This window comes from Scyliorhinus canicula, chromosome 17 (genome assembly GCF_902713615.1).
Source record: "Scyliorhinus canicula chromosome 17, sScyCan1.1, whole genome shotgun sequence".
NCBI lineage: Eukaryota > Metazoa > Chordata > Chondrichthyes > Carcharhiniformes > Scyliorhinidae > Scyliorhinus > Scyliorhinus canicula.
This window is the reverse complement of record NC_052162.1, coordinates 66,612,663-66,625,395: the sequence shown is the minus strand read 5'-3', so window position 1 is coordinate 66,625,395 and position 12,733 is coordinate 66,612,663. Positions and strand designations below refer to the sequence as shown.

The 12,733-nt window shown below is 45.2% G+C and overlaps 1 protein-coding gene across 4 annotated transcripts in view; it reads left to right on the top strand.

The window, feature by feature from the left end:
* Positions 1–12,733, top strand: part of LOC119951673 (transmembrane protein 33-like) — a 183,097-nt gene that overhangs the window by 36,795 nt on the left and 133,569 nt on the right. For all 4 annotated transcript variants that reach the window (XM_038774876.1, XM_038774877.1, XM_038774874.1 and 1 more), the window contains exons 4-5: positions 1,074–1,261; positions 10,200–10,267. In XM_038774876.1, the coding sequence (XP_038630804.1) occupies positions 1,074–1,261; positions 10,200–10,267 (256 nt within the window). The remainder of the gene's footprint in view (positions 1–1,073; positions 1,262–10,199; positions 10,268–12,733) is intronic.

Here is a 12,733-nt window from a genome sequence, read left to right as displayed (position 1 = left end):
CCCCCCCTTAACCTTACTTTTATTAGGACACTATGGGCAATTTAGCATGGCCAATCCACCTAACCTGCACATCTTTGGACTGTGGGAGGAAACCGGAGCACCCGGAGGAAACCCACGCACACAGGGGGAGGACGTGCAGACTCCACACAGACAGTGACCCAGCCGGGAATCGAACCTGGGACCCTGGAGCTGTGAAGCATTTATGCTAACCACCATGCTACCCTGCTGCTATGTTCAATGGTATTTTGTGCTGCTCACCATGCTACTTTTGGGAGCTGCTTGTATTTGCTGTATGCTCAGCACAGGCTCAAACCTGTGTTTGCCAGTGATCTAACGGCCAGTAGGAATTGTCTGTCTTTCGGGAAGGGTAGAATTGTCTGCAAGATGACATGCACAGCAAGAAAATTCAGAACCAAATCAATCCCCCCTGATCAAATTGATAATAAAATAACTAAGCCAGGCAGTTTCACCATATTCCAGGGCAGTTACTAAATTGAGCAGCTAGCGTAGCTAACAAGTGAAATCTGGAGACATTGAATTGTCATGGAGGCCTGGTATTATTCCCACTTTGTTGCAAATAACCCCCTGTGGCAGGCCTCTATCTGGAAGCTTATTAGCGATCCACTGTTGGTGGGTGACACAGTATTAGCTGTTCAAATTGAAGCACCATCCAAGTACCCCTACTTGGACATTCGAAGCCTCTGCCCTGTTAACCTGCTCTTAATCACTTGACTTGGATTAGTGAGATGGCTTTCTACATTTTGGACAAAATGAAATCTGGGTGTTGATTTTTCAAGCTTTAATTGCAAATTCTGAAAGTGGCCGGTTTCTGAAGACGTTGCTACTGTACAAGACACTGTAGACTCCCAGCTGACTTACTTTCTAAAAGAAGGGAAAATGTAAATTGTAGGAAATTCAACAAAATTAATCAAATCCGTGAAAATTAAGTAATGGTAACTTGTCTCTTCCCACCTCGCACTTCCCCTACACAGTACCACTGTTCAATTCTGCATCTTTATTAGTTGTCAATGAATATAAAGAAGCTGAATATTTTCTTTGTTTCTTCTCCATAGAGTTGCTGAGGGTGGACACTTCTATCAGAGAGCATTACTGGCTAATGCCCTGACCAGTGCTTGCCGGCTCCATCAGAGGCTGCCCAGATTCCAGTTCAGCAGAGCCTATGTCACACAGGCACTCCTGGAGGACAGCTGCCACTACCTGCTGTACTCACTCATCTTTATTACATCCTATCCCATTACCTGTATCCTTCACTGTGCTTTATTGTGTAAACTAAATCATTTTTATGACTGTAATCAGATCTTGTGGCAAAATTTACTGCATTTAAAAAGGGAATATCTGGGGACAAATAAGGTCTTGCTGAGAGGAATAATCTGTCACAGCTCTCTTGATTTCTTTCTTCCCTCCCCTACCTGATTCTTTTGAATACATTTGTAAAGTATAATCTTAAATTACAAGTCACCCCCAAGTATTTGCACAATGGCCACACTTTTAATGAAATGTGTGTCATAAAGATATCACAATTATTTTGGTATTTTCTCTTCTCTATTAGTTTTGTAAATTCACTAATGAATGTATCTGCCATGTATTTTGTTTAGTTGTTTGTTTTTTTCCCCATCGTATGTAAGGGATTTAAGTTATCATAGAATTGAACTCTTATTTGATGCAGCTTTAGTTGAAAATTGTGCCAGTTGATGTAATTCTCTCACTATTGATTTCCATCACTCCACTAAGCTATTTCGTTTGTGTCAATACTTGACAAGCAATCCCCCAGCAATTAGTAGAAATAATGGAAAAAGAAGGCCGTTGCTATAAGTCAGATTTTAAAAGTTATATCATTATAAGCTACACAAGATAGTGGCTATCATGTCGGGTCACTTCAAATTTGCAGATTTGTCACAGTTCACCTACTGTTGAAATCCTCATCTATGTCTCTGTTGTTACCGCCTAGACTTGAAAATTCCAACCCTTGCCTAACTGGTCTCCCACATTCTACCCTCCATAAACTGGAGGTCATCTAAAACTTTGCTGTCTGGGCCTTAACTCTCTGTCACATCAAGTCCCTATCACATATCACCCCTGTGCTCATTGGTCTACTTTGGCTCCTGTTCAAACAATGCCTCAATTTTAAATACTTGCTCAGCTCCTTCCATGGCCTCTCCCTTCCCCATCTCTGCACTGTCTAATCCCACAACCATCCAAGATACTGAGCGACTCTAATTTTGACCTCGTGAGCATCCCTAATGCACCACCACTGATGGACATATCTTCAGATGTTTTGACTTTAAACTCTGGAATTCGCTCTCTAAATTTCTCTGTCTCTCGTTCCTCTTTTTAAGACAGGCTTTAATTCCACCTCTTTGGCTAATATTTTGGTGATTGCCCAAATATCATCTTGTGTAGCTTGGTGTCAAATTTATTTTCATAATAAAAACGTAGGGTGTGATCTGTCAGCCTCGTCGCGCCCAACTCTGGGCGCGTCAGGCCCAGTAAATCTCAAGGTAGGCCTCTCAAGATTTATCAGCCTCATCACGCCTCGCGGGATCTAACGGGATCTCGCAAAGCATCGCGGTCTGGATTCCAGCCACAATGGGCAGGATCTGGATCTGCATATTCAAGTGAACAGTTAGGAAGTCAGGCTCACTTGAATATGTTCGCGCTGGAGTTACTCAAGGCACAGAATCTATTGGCTTTGCCTCGGGGACCCCGAGCAGGTATTGTTTATCACTGGTTTCCATGAACGGGGACCAGCCATTTGGGCAAAAGGGCTCTGGGCAGGGTGGTATCCTGGCACCTCCGATGGCACCCTGGCAATGCAAAGATGCCCAGGTGACATTGGCAGTGCCAAGGTGCCCAGATGGCTTCTTGCTGGAGATCGGGCCTGGGTGCAGAGGCTCGAGCATCCCCTAATCATTAAGTTGGGGTGGGGGAGATTCAGACATCGGGATGCCATTTAAAAATGACGCCCAATCTCTTCCTGCACTGGCGAGCTGAGCTCGTTAATGTAGGGACTGAGTCGCCGAGGCCTGAGAATAAAGCGGAGTCCGGTTTAATAGCTGGATCGTTCTCTGCCCTGCAAGCGCTGGGAAACACCCGGCTAAACACGCCTGAAACGGAACTCTGTTTCACTTCCGTTGAATCGCACCTATAGAAAATAGGAGCAGGAGTAGGCCATTCGGTCCTTCAAACCTGCTGTGCCATTTGACATTATCATGGCTGACACTCCATCTCAACACCATACTCCAACACTCTCCCCTGTGAAATACCTTGGGAAGTTTTATTATGTTAAAGGCACTTTATAAATACATGTTCTTGCTGTGTAAGACTATCTTCACAATAGCAAATGAAAGCCTGTCATTTTAAATAGGGATCTTCTGAGCTGGAGCCTGAAGCTTACTCATAAACGGTGCTCCAAATCACAGGAAATTAGCTGACACAATGTGACACCAGTAGTTTAGACAGTAATTCACCTCACAATCAGAAGGCTAAGTTATGTCAAAGAGAGTATATACTAAGAATACTTCTGTTCAGTTTTTTGTAATCTTGGGATTTTGTCTTTTTTGAAATTAGATATGGTTCAAGTGAACTTTTAAACATAGTGGCTACCTACTTATAAATATATGGCATAGCAGGAACATAATTGGGCTGTTCGACTCCAAAAACCTAAATGTAGGATTCTAAAGAGAGATAGTGGTCTTCTATGAATAATTTGCTGATATTTTCTAATTTTATTCTATCTATCAGTCTGAAAGTAATGAGGCAAGAGAAGACAGTAAGTGAGTTCTGATCAGCAAACAGAAATAAAGAGCAGATTTCCATAAAGAACGACAAGTAAGAGATACAGGCCAGAGAAAACAGGAAAGCAAGAAAATATTTAATCATGCTAGCATGAGGTGCATGCAGACAGTCAAATTACAGTGAGGAATAAAAAGAAAGCAAAAGAGGTAAGGAAAAGCAGCGCTTGTGGATTCGAATAAAGTAGAATTGCAATCTAATAATACAAATGCATGCATTGTGAAAACATGAAATTGTGGACCAGTCTCGACCTGGTGCCTGTAAAAGGGAAGCACTGGTCATAGGCTAGCATTCCCCTGCAAGCCCCATGACACTTAACGGTACCCATATTGTGGTTTGGTCTGAATAACAGAGAACTGATCTTCCCAGTTTAAGTAATGAAATGTTTAAAATTCCCTACAATTAAGTAGACCAGCTTGAGTACTTTTAAACTTCGGTTTGGACAAATTGTTGATGTGTACTGCAGTAGATGCCACAACCAACTTTTGGGTGTTTCCTGCAAGTAACTTCACTTTGTTTTCGTAAACTGGATTTATTGACTTGCTACTAAATTACACAACATTTGTAAAATCTGAGATAAAAACACAGAATGCTGGGAAAATTTGAGAGGTCTGGCAGCGTCTGTGGAGAGAAAAACAGAGTTAGCGTTTCAAGCCTGTGTGACTCGTCAAGAGCTTTTCCCTCCACCAATGCTGCCAGACATGCTGAGTTTTTCCAGCATTTTTTGTTCTTATTACATTTTATTAGTGTCTCGGTGAAATCAAAACTGTTTCATGTTGGTGTGAACTGTTCAAATTACCAGCTCTGAAATGAACAGATGGGACACGCCTCCAGTCAGTCAATTAGTGTGGCATTGGTTGTGGTTAGATGAAATCAATAGCACAATTGACACGCTGACTGCAGGAAAAATATTGGTGTGATGGAGGAGAAGTCAATGTGTTATTACGATAAAATTTTGCTGATAACTTGTTTCTTGATTTAAAATTCTACTTGTGTGTATATACACTTCATAATCTTCTGTTTTCAGAAAGTGTTTCCAACCTTTTTAGGGCAAACAGCTAAATCTGCATGGCTCAACCCTAGAGTAAAATGCAACTGAACCCAAGCCACTTACACAAGATCGAAGCCATCCTCCTCCCTGGCTGGAGATCCTAGTCTCCCTTAGTTAACGATCAGAAAGCTTGACCAGGATTTTCCCCTACCCGGCGGGGCAGGGGGTCCCGGCGTACTGGAGTGGCGAGAACGACTTTGGCGTCGGGCCTCCCCAAAAGTGCGGAATTCTCCGCACCTTTAGGGGCTAGCACAATTGCGCCGGAGTGGTTGGCACCCCGCCAACCGGCACGAACAGCCTTTGGCGCCCTGCCGACCGGCGCCACGGCTGGCCGAAAGGCCTTCGCCGGCCGGCGTGAGTCTGCGCCGGAGCGTCAGCAGCCGCTGGCGTCACCCCGGCGCATGCGCGGTGGAGGAGATCTCTTTCGCCTCCACCATGGTGGAGGCCGTGGTGGTGGCGGAAGAAAAAGAGTGCCCCCACGGCACAGGCCCGCCGGCCGATTTGGTGGGCCCCGATCGCGGGCTAGGCCACTGGGGGCACCCCCGGGGTCAGATCGCCCCCCCCCCCCCCCCCCCCCCCCCCCCGGGGCCCGCTCCCGCCGCGTGCTCCCGCCGGCACCAGAGGTGGTTTAACCCACACCGGCGGGAGAGGCCTGACAGCGGCGGGACTTCGGGCCGGAGAATCGCCGCGGGGAGCCCGCCGACCGATGCGGCACGATACCCGCCCCCGCCAATTCCCGGGTGGCGGAGAATTCCGGCCACGGCAGGAGCGGGATTTACGCCGGCCTCAGGTGCTTCCCCGACCCTGTGGCGGGTCGGAGAATTCCGCCCCTTGTCCCTAAATCCTAAAGTTCAAAAAAACAAATCCAAACCAAGATGTGTAGTAAATGTTTAATTTTTTAAAAGCACAAACTAAGACAAGAGCGCCAATTACTAGCCTGAAGAGTGCAAGAGGAAGCATAGTAGTGTGGGAAAAGCCTGGCAAGGCCAGAGATGAAGGCTTGTGATATTAACAACACAGAATTGTTCCAGCGCAGAAGGAGCCCATTCAACCCACCATATCTGCACCGGCTCTCGAAATGAGCATTTCGCTGAGTGCCATTTTCCTGCTTTCTCCCGGTAACCCTGAAATTCTTCCTTTTCAATTAACATGTTTGAATGACTCCATTAAACCTGCCCCCACCACACTCTAAGCAATGCATTTATCTCTTGCTATGTGATATTTTTTTTCATATTGTATTTGTTTCTTTTACCAATTTCTTTAAATCTGTGCCCTCTCTTTCTCAATCCTTTCACGAGTGGGAACAGCCTTTCCCTATCTAAAATAATAATTATTAGTGTCACAAGTAAGCTTCCATTAACACTGCAATAGGTTACTGTGAAATCTCTGTCCAGACCCTTCATGACTTTGAAGACTTTTATCAATTCACTTTGCAACCTTCTTTTTCCAAGGAAAACAGTCCAGATTTCTCCAATATATATTCACAACTGAAGTTCCTCATCCCTGGAATAATTCTTGTGATCTTTTCAGTACTTTCTTCAATGTCCTCTTTTCCTTCCTAATGTGCGGCGCCCAGAGCTGGATAAAACACTAGCTGAGATTGAACAAGTGTCTTATATAAATCCTGGGTATTCTATGCCCTTATTAAGAAAGCAAAGGAGGACTTCCGATGATGGCGGGCGGGAGGCAGCCGCACACTGGAGGGCTCCCGCTGGGGAATAGGAATTTTGAAGTTTTAACACCCGTTCCCGGGGGCAACGGAGGCTGAAAAGGCTGTAAGAAGGCAGAGGGAGGAGAAATGTCCACGTTTGGGAGAAAAACGGCCGTGAAAAAGGGGGTTAACGGAAGTCTGCCGGTGAGTGGAAAAAGTCAGCGCAGGAATTGTAAGGAAAGCGGAGGCTGGAGCACCAGGGGAGGCCGCATCGTTCACAGCAGAAGAAATGAAAATGAATGATATGTCACAAGTAGGCTTCAAATGAAGTTACTGTGAAAAGAATATATATATAAATAAGTGGGAAGTATCCACTTTCTATTGAAAAAGATAGAATAGAGTGTTTTGTAAATTGTGCAAAGCTGAAAATAGTGGCAGGCCAAAGAGAATGAGGGCCCATGTAAGTAGATTATTACATATTACAAATGGGTACACAAATAATCAAAAAGATTAATGGAATACTGGCCTTTATGAAAAAATGAAATGAAAATCGCTTATTGTCACGAGTAGGCTTCAATGAAGTTACTGTGGAAAAACCCCCAGTCGCCACATTTCGCCGCCTGTTCGGGGAGGCTGGGACGGGAATTGAACCGTGCTGCTGGCCTGCCTTGGTCTGCTTTCAAAGCCAGTGATTTAGCCACGTGCTAAACCAGCCCCAATGACCAGGGTGATGGCTGTGGAACTTGGAAAAATAGTTTACAAAACACATGGAAGCGATAAAGAAGGAAATGGGGGTGGTATTGAAAGTGCTGGTGGAGGAGGCGATTGCCCCGGTGAGGGCGGCGGTATCAAGCGCAGTGGCGGAGGTGCGGAAGCAAGGTGAGATGCTGAAGGAAGTGGAAGAGGTATTATCGCAGGATAGTGATCAACTTGCCTCAATGGGGAAGGAGTTGAGGAGGGTGATGGAGACCAACAAGGGTCTGTGAACAAGGTAATGGAAGACCTGGAAAACAGATCCAGGCAACAGAATCTGAGGATTGATGGGTCTGCCCGAAGGGGTGGAAGGCCCGAGGCCGACTGAGTATTTTGCCACAATGTTGGCAAAGCTAATGGGGGAGGGGGACGATCCCTCCCGATATGAACCGGATCGGGCTCATCAGTCATGGAGGTCGATACCAAAGGCGAGTGAGCCTCCAAGAGTAGTAACTCTGTGTTCCCGTAGGTATAGCGTGAAGGAGAAAGTCCTGTGCTGGGCAAATCAGAAGCAGGAGGTGCAGTGGGCTGGAGCTGGTATACGTATATACCAGGACTTTGCAGTGGAGCTGGCGAGGAGGCGGGCTGCCTTCAGCTGGGTGAAGTTGGCACTGTACATCAGCAAGGTGCAGTGCAGCATAGTTTATCCAGCTAAGTTGAGGATGACCTATAAATCCAAGGACTTTTATTTTGGGACAGCGGAAGCAGCGGAGGAGTTGTGAAAGCAGAAGGACTGGGGCAGAATTAAGAAACAGTCGTGTACCGATGTAGCTTCATGTAACTTTATTTTTTCACTGCATTTTGGTGTATTTACTGAATAAGTCGACACTGTATATATTTGGACAATGGAAGAGATGGGACTTTCATTTGCAATGATGGTTCTTTGGGGCTTGAGTATGCGGGGGTTGTGTGCTAAAGGGGATTTCTTGGTTGTCCGGGCAAAGGGGAAGGAGATCCGGGCTGGGGCCTCCACGCTGGCCGGTTTAAGCCGGCCAGTGAATAGGAGTGAGGTAGGGGGAAGGGCTGCAGCCATCGGAGCCTGGTAGAACAGGTTTTGGTGAGTCTAGTCGGGGTGAAAAGTTGGGGGAAGGAACCGAGGTTGGGGGGGGGGGGGGGGGGGGGGGGGGGGGGAGTTTACAAGAGGAAGTGGAGGGGAGGAGTTTGGGGTGGGTGGGGGTGTGTCTATAATTCATGGGTGTCATTCAGTTTACTCTTTCGAGGATTGGATGGCATTGAATATTAGGGGGAGGGGTTGGGGGTGGACTGTATGTGTCAATGGTGACCGTGAGCGATTCCTGATTCCTTTTCTTTTTTCCTTCCTTTTTCCACCTTGGGAGGTTTTGTTTTATTTGATGCTTATATTGTCAGGTGGGCTATTTTTTGGGGTGGTGGGAGGATGGGATCGCTGTTGTTGATAAGGGGATTGACACTATATTTGTTACCGTTTACTGTTTGTTGGTGGGGTGTAAATTCTGAAGAAAATGTGAAAATGGAGAATAAAAATATTTTTTTTTAAAAGAAAGCATACGATACATTTGGGAAATCTCGCAGGATTTAATGGCCATAACGGGATTTCTGAACAGGGCCCCCAGGTTGCGGCCTTTTATCCAGATCTATCTGCTCCTGCATCCCTTTTCGATTTGTACTTTTTTTTTCGTTTTACGTTGTCTCTCCATGTTGTTCCTACCAAAATGAATCACCTCTTGTTTCTCCACTTTGAACTTCATCTGCTACCTTCACACTTGAACTTCACACTTTCTGTATTGTCATCTGTCACATTTCCACCCATTCCACCAGCCTGTGTCTGTTCTTTTGAAATCCATTATAGTACCCAACACTTCAGAGTTTTGTGTCATCTGCAACTTTTGAAATTGTGTATTGTCACCCAAGTCTACGTCATGAATATATATATATAAAGAAAATTGGTGGTTCTGTTACTGTCTTCTGGGTAACTTCACTCTATATCGCCCTCCAGTCCAAAAAATATCCATTTCCCGCTACTCTGTTTCTCGTCAGTCTGCCAACTTTGTACGCATGTTGCCACTTTCCCTTTTTATACCACAGTTCCAGGCTTTGCTGACTATGCTTTTATGTGACATTTTAGCAAAGGCTTTTGGAAGTCCATGTACCACTCATCAGTCAGCTCTGTTACCTCATCAAATTAGTTGAACACAATTTGGCTTTAACAAATTTATGCTGGCTTTCCTTAATTATTCCACACTTGTCCAAGTCACTTGATGTTTCCCAAATGACCATTTCTTAAAAACTCTTCTTGTTCCAATTGTCCCCAGTTTTTTCAATTCCAATTCTTACTGAGTTATGGTTTCACAGGATGTGGCAGTATTCCTGTATGCAGAAAGAGCAATAGTAAACTTGTGCTTGTTCAATCCTTCTATGAGATCTTGGCTATCTGTGATCTGTTAATAAATGAAATCCTGTCCTGCAAACTGCAGTTGATAGGTGAGTTAATTTTAAATCTGAGATTGGTTACTAAATATCTATCAACGGTAATAAAGGATATGGTGGGTTTATGTAATTAGGTCACAGAATTGTCAGCAACAGAGGAACGTAGAAAACTGGGGACAAAGAAAGCTTAGAAACTATAATCCAGGACATAATTAACTGTGGTTTAATTAAGGAAGGTCATTGGCATTTAACTTTAGTTTATAGTTGCTGGATTCATCCCTGCACCCTTGTTTTGCACAACTATGTAATATTTGCAATTTTCCAGTCCTCTGGCACAATCCACGTCTCTAGGAAGGACTGAACGACAAAATAGAAGCCATAAAGTAATCTTTATTCCAGGATAGTTGTATCTCAAGCAAATGAGCTCAATAGAAGTTGAAATGTTCACGAGGTCAACTTAATTGGAACTTTTCTGATTTCTTTGACTTGTGTTTCTGAACCTTTTCCTTATCCAGATTTACACAGTATGCTTGGTACCAGTGGCAGTATTTTCTCTGCTTCATGCAACAGCTTACACCAGGAAAGTTTTGGATGTAAGTTTTGTTTTTCTCAACATTTTCTTCATAGCTATGTACATTGCTAAATGCAAAAAACTTTGCATTCTGAAATTACATTTAAAATGTTATCGTGACTGACTATTTTGTTCCCATAATATATGAAGATAGCATAAGTTGTACACTTGCATCTATTGTAGGAAGTTTTGTCTGTTACCAAGTGGTTACACAACTGCAAAGTTGTGGAATGAATTATCAGCGCTGTCAGTGGTGTGTTTTTATTCATTTCCAAGATGTGTCAGCTGCCAGCCAAGACTGGTTTTTGCTGCCTCTTTCCAGCCCTTGAGAAAGGTGGCAATGGTGGGCTGCCACCGTGAACCACTACATTGATGTAACTGAATGACTTGCTGGGCCCCTTTAGAAGACAGTTAAGAGTCAACAACTTTGTTGGGGTGGGAGCCACATGTTGGGAGGTCGGGGCAAGAACAACAGTCTCCCTTTGCAGAAGGACATGAGTGACATTAGTGAATGAGTTGGATTTTTTTTTTTTGAAAATGGTTTTAGTAGATTTTTAGCCTATTATACAAAATTATAAAACACATACCAATACTGTTAACCAAGCACAAACCTCAAACAAATCCCCAACACGACTTCCAAGCTGTGAAACACAAAGAAAAAAAAACCCTTGCTTAATCACGACCCCCACTAACAGCTGATACTGACCAATTCTCTGGAATACAATGTAAACAGCCATCATCTCCGGTAGAACCCTTCAATCCACCCCCTCATGGTGTATTTGACCTTTTCCAGGTGTGGGAACATCAAATCACCTAGCCACGCCGAAACACTTGGCGGTGTTGCCAACCTCTAGTCCAACAGGATCTGCCTCCGCGTAACCAACGAGACAAAGTCCAGGACATAGCATCCGCACCCGTCTGTAGCTCCGGCACATCCAAAACCCCTAAAGTAGCCACCAAAGGGAAGGGCTCTAGCTCAATATTTAGGATTGCAGACATGGTATTGTAAAAGGATTTCCAGAAACCCACCAAGCTGGAGCAGGACAAAGCAAGTGTGTGTGCTGTGCAGGCCCCCTCAAAGAAAAACTCATCCTAGCCTCAGTGAGATGCGCTCACAACTCTACATTTAGCTGGATAAGGCTCAGTCTCGCACAGACGATGTGGTGTTCACCCTCGCAGCACCTCACTCCATAACCTCCTCCTTCAGTATTGACCCCAACTTCTCAGCCCATTTAGCCTTCCCTCCTCCGAACAGTAGATAATCCAACTCCGAACAGGAGATAATCCTCTCCAATAAGGATGATAGCGGCATCATCAGGAAATTCGTAAAAATGTCTTAAAGCTGCGCACCTGAAGGGATCTAAACATGTCCGAACTTAACAGCCCACATTTCTCCTGCAGCTCCTCCAGGCTAGCAAACGACCCTCCAAGAATAAATTATCCACTCTCTCCAGCCCTTTCTCTCTCTCTGCACTAATTGTGGCATCGAGTCTTGTTGGCTCAAACAGCTGGTGAGCACATATGGGAGCCAGCCTTGAAGCTGCCCCCAACTTAAAATGCTGGCAGAGTTGCCTCCATATTTCTAGTGTGGACACCACCGCATTCACTGAGTACCTTGCCGGTGCCAATGGAAGTGGCGTTGTTGCCAATGCCCCCAAGCCTGTCCCCCAATATGTCCCCCAACTCCGTCTGAACTTAGAGAGCCCCCGGGTCCTCTCACTATCCCAACTTACATTGGCTATCCAATAATAATACAGCAAGTTTAACAACTCTAGACCCCCCCCCCCCGCCTTTCCTTCTGGAGGGTTCCCCCCCTGAATCCTCGGGGCCTTACCCACCCAAATAAAGCCGGAAGTAAGCTGCTCGACCATTTGGAAAAACAACTTGGACACGAACACCGAAGGCACTGAAATAAAAATAAGAATCTCAGTAAGATGTTAATTTTAACCGATTGAACCTGGTCTGCCAAACAATAACTGGAGACTATCCCACCTCTGCAAGTCAGTCTTAACTTTACCTGTCAAGCTCATATAATTCAACCTCCGAAGCCGCGGCCCATCCCCCAACACTGGACCCCTAGGTATTGAAAACCTAGACCCCACCAACCAAAACGACAACCCACCACCCCCCCAATCCAACCTCTCCTGATGTACTGGCCACAAAATATTCGCTCTTCCCCTACGTTCAACTTGTAACTGGAGAAGGCACCGAAGCTCTGCAAAATACCCACAATATTCCCTATAGGTGACCCCGAGTCCCTAAAGTACAGCAGCAAATCATCTGCACATGTTCCACCCCATCACTGGATCCCACTCCACGCATTTGAGGACCTCAAAGCAAAGGCCAATGACTAAATTGCCAACACAAACAACAAGGGAGACATTTGACATTCTTGCCTCGTATCCCGATGCAACCAAAAAGATCCGAGCTCCTGGTGTTGGCCCTAACACTAGCAAGCAGGGCCGCATACAGCAACTGCACGCACGAC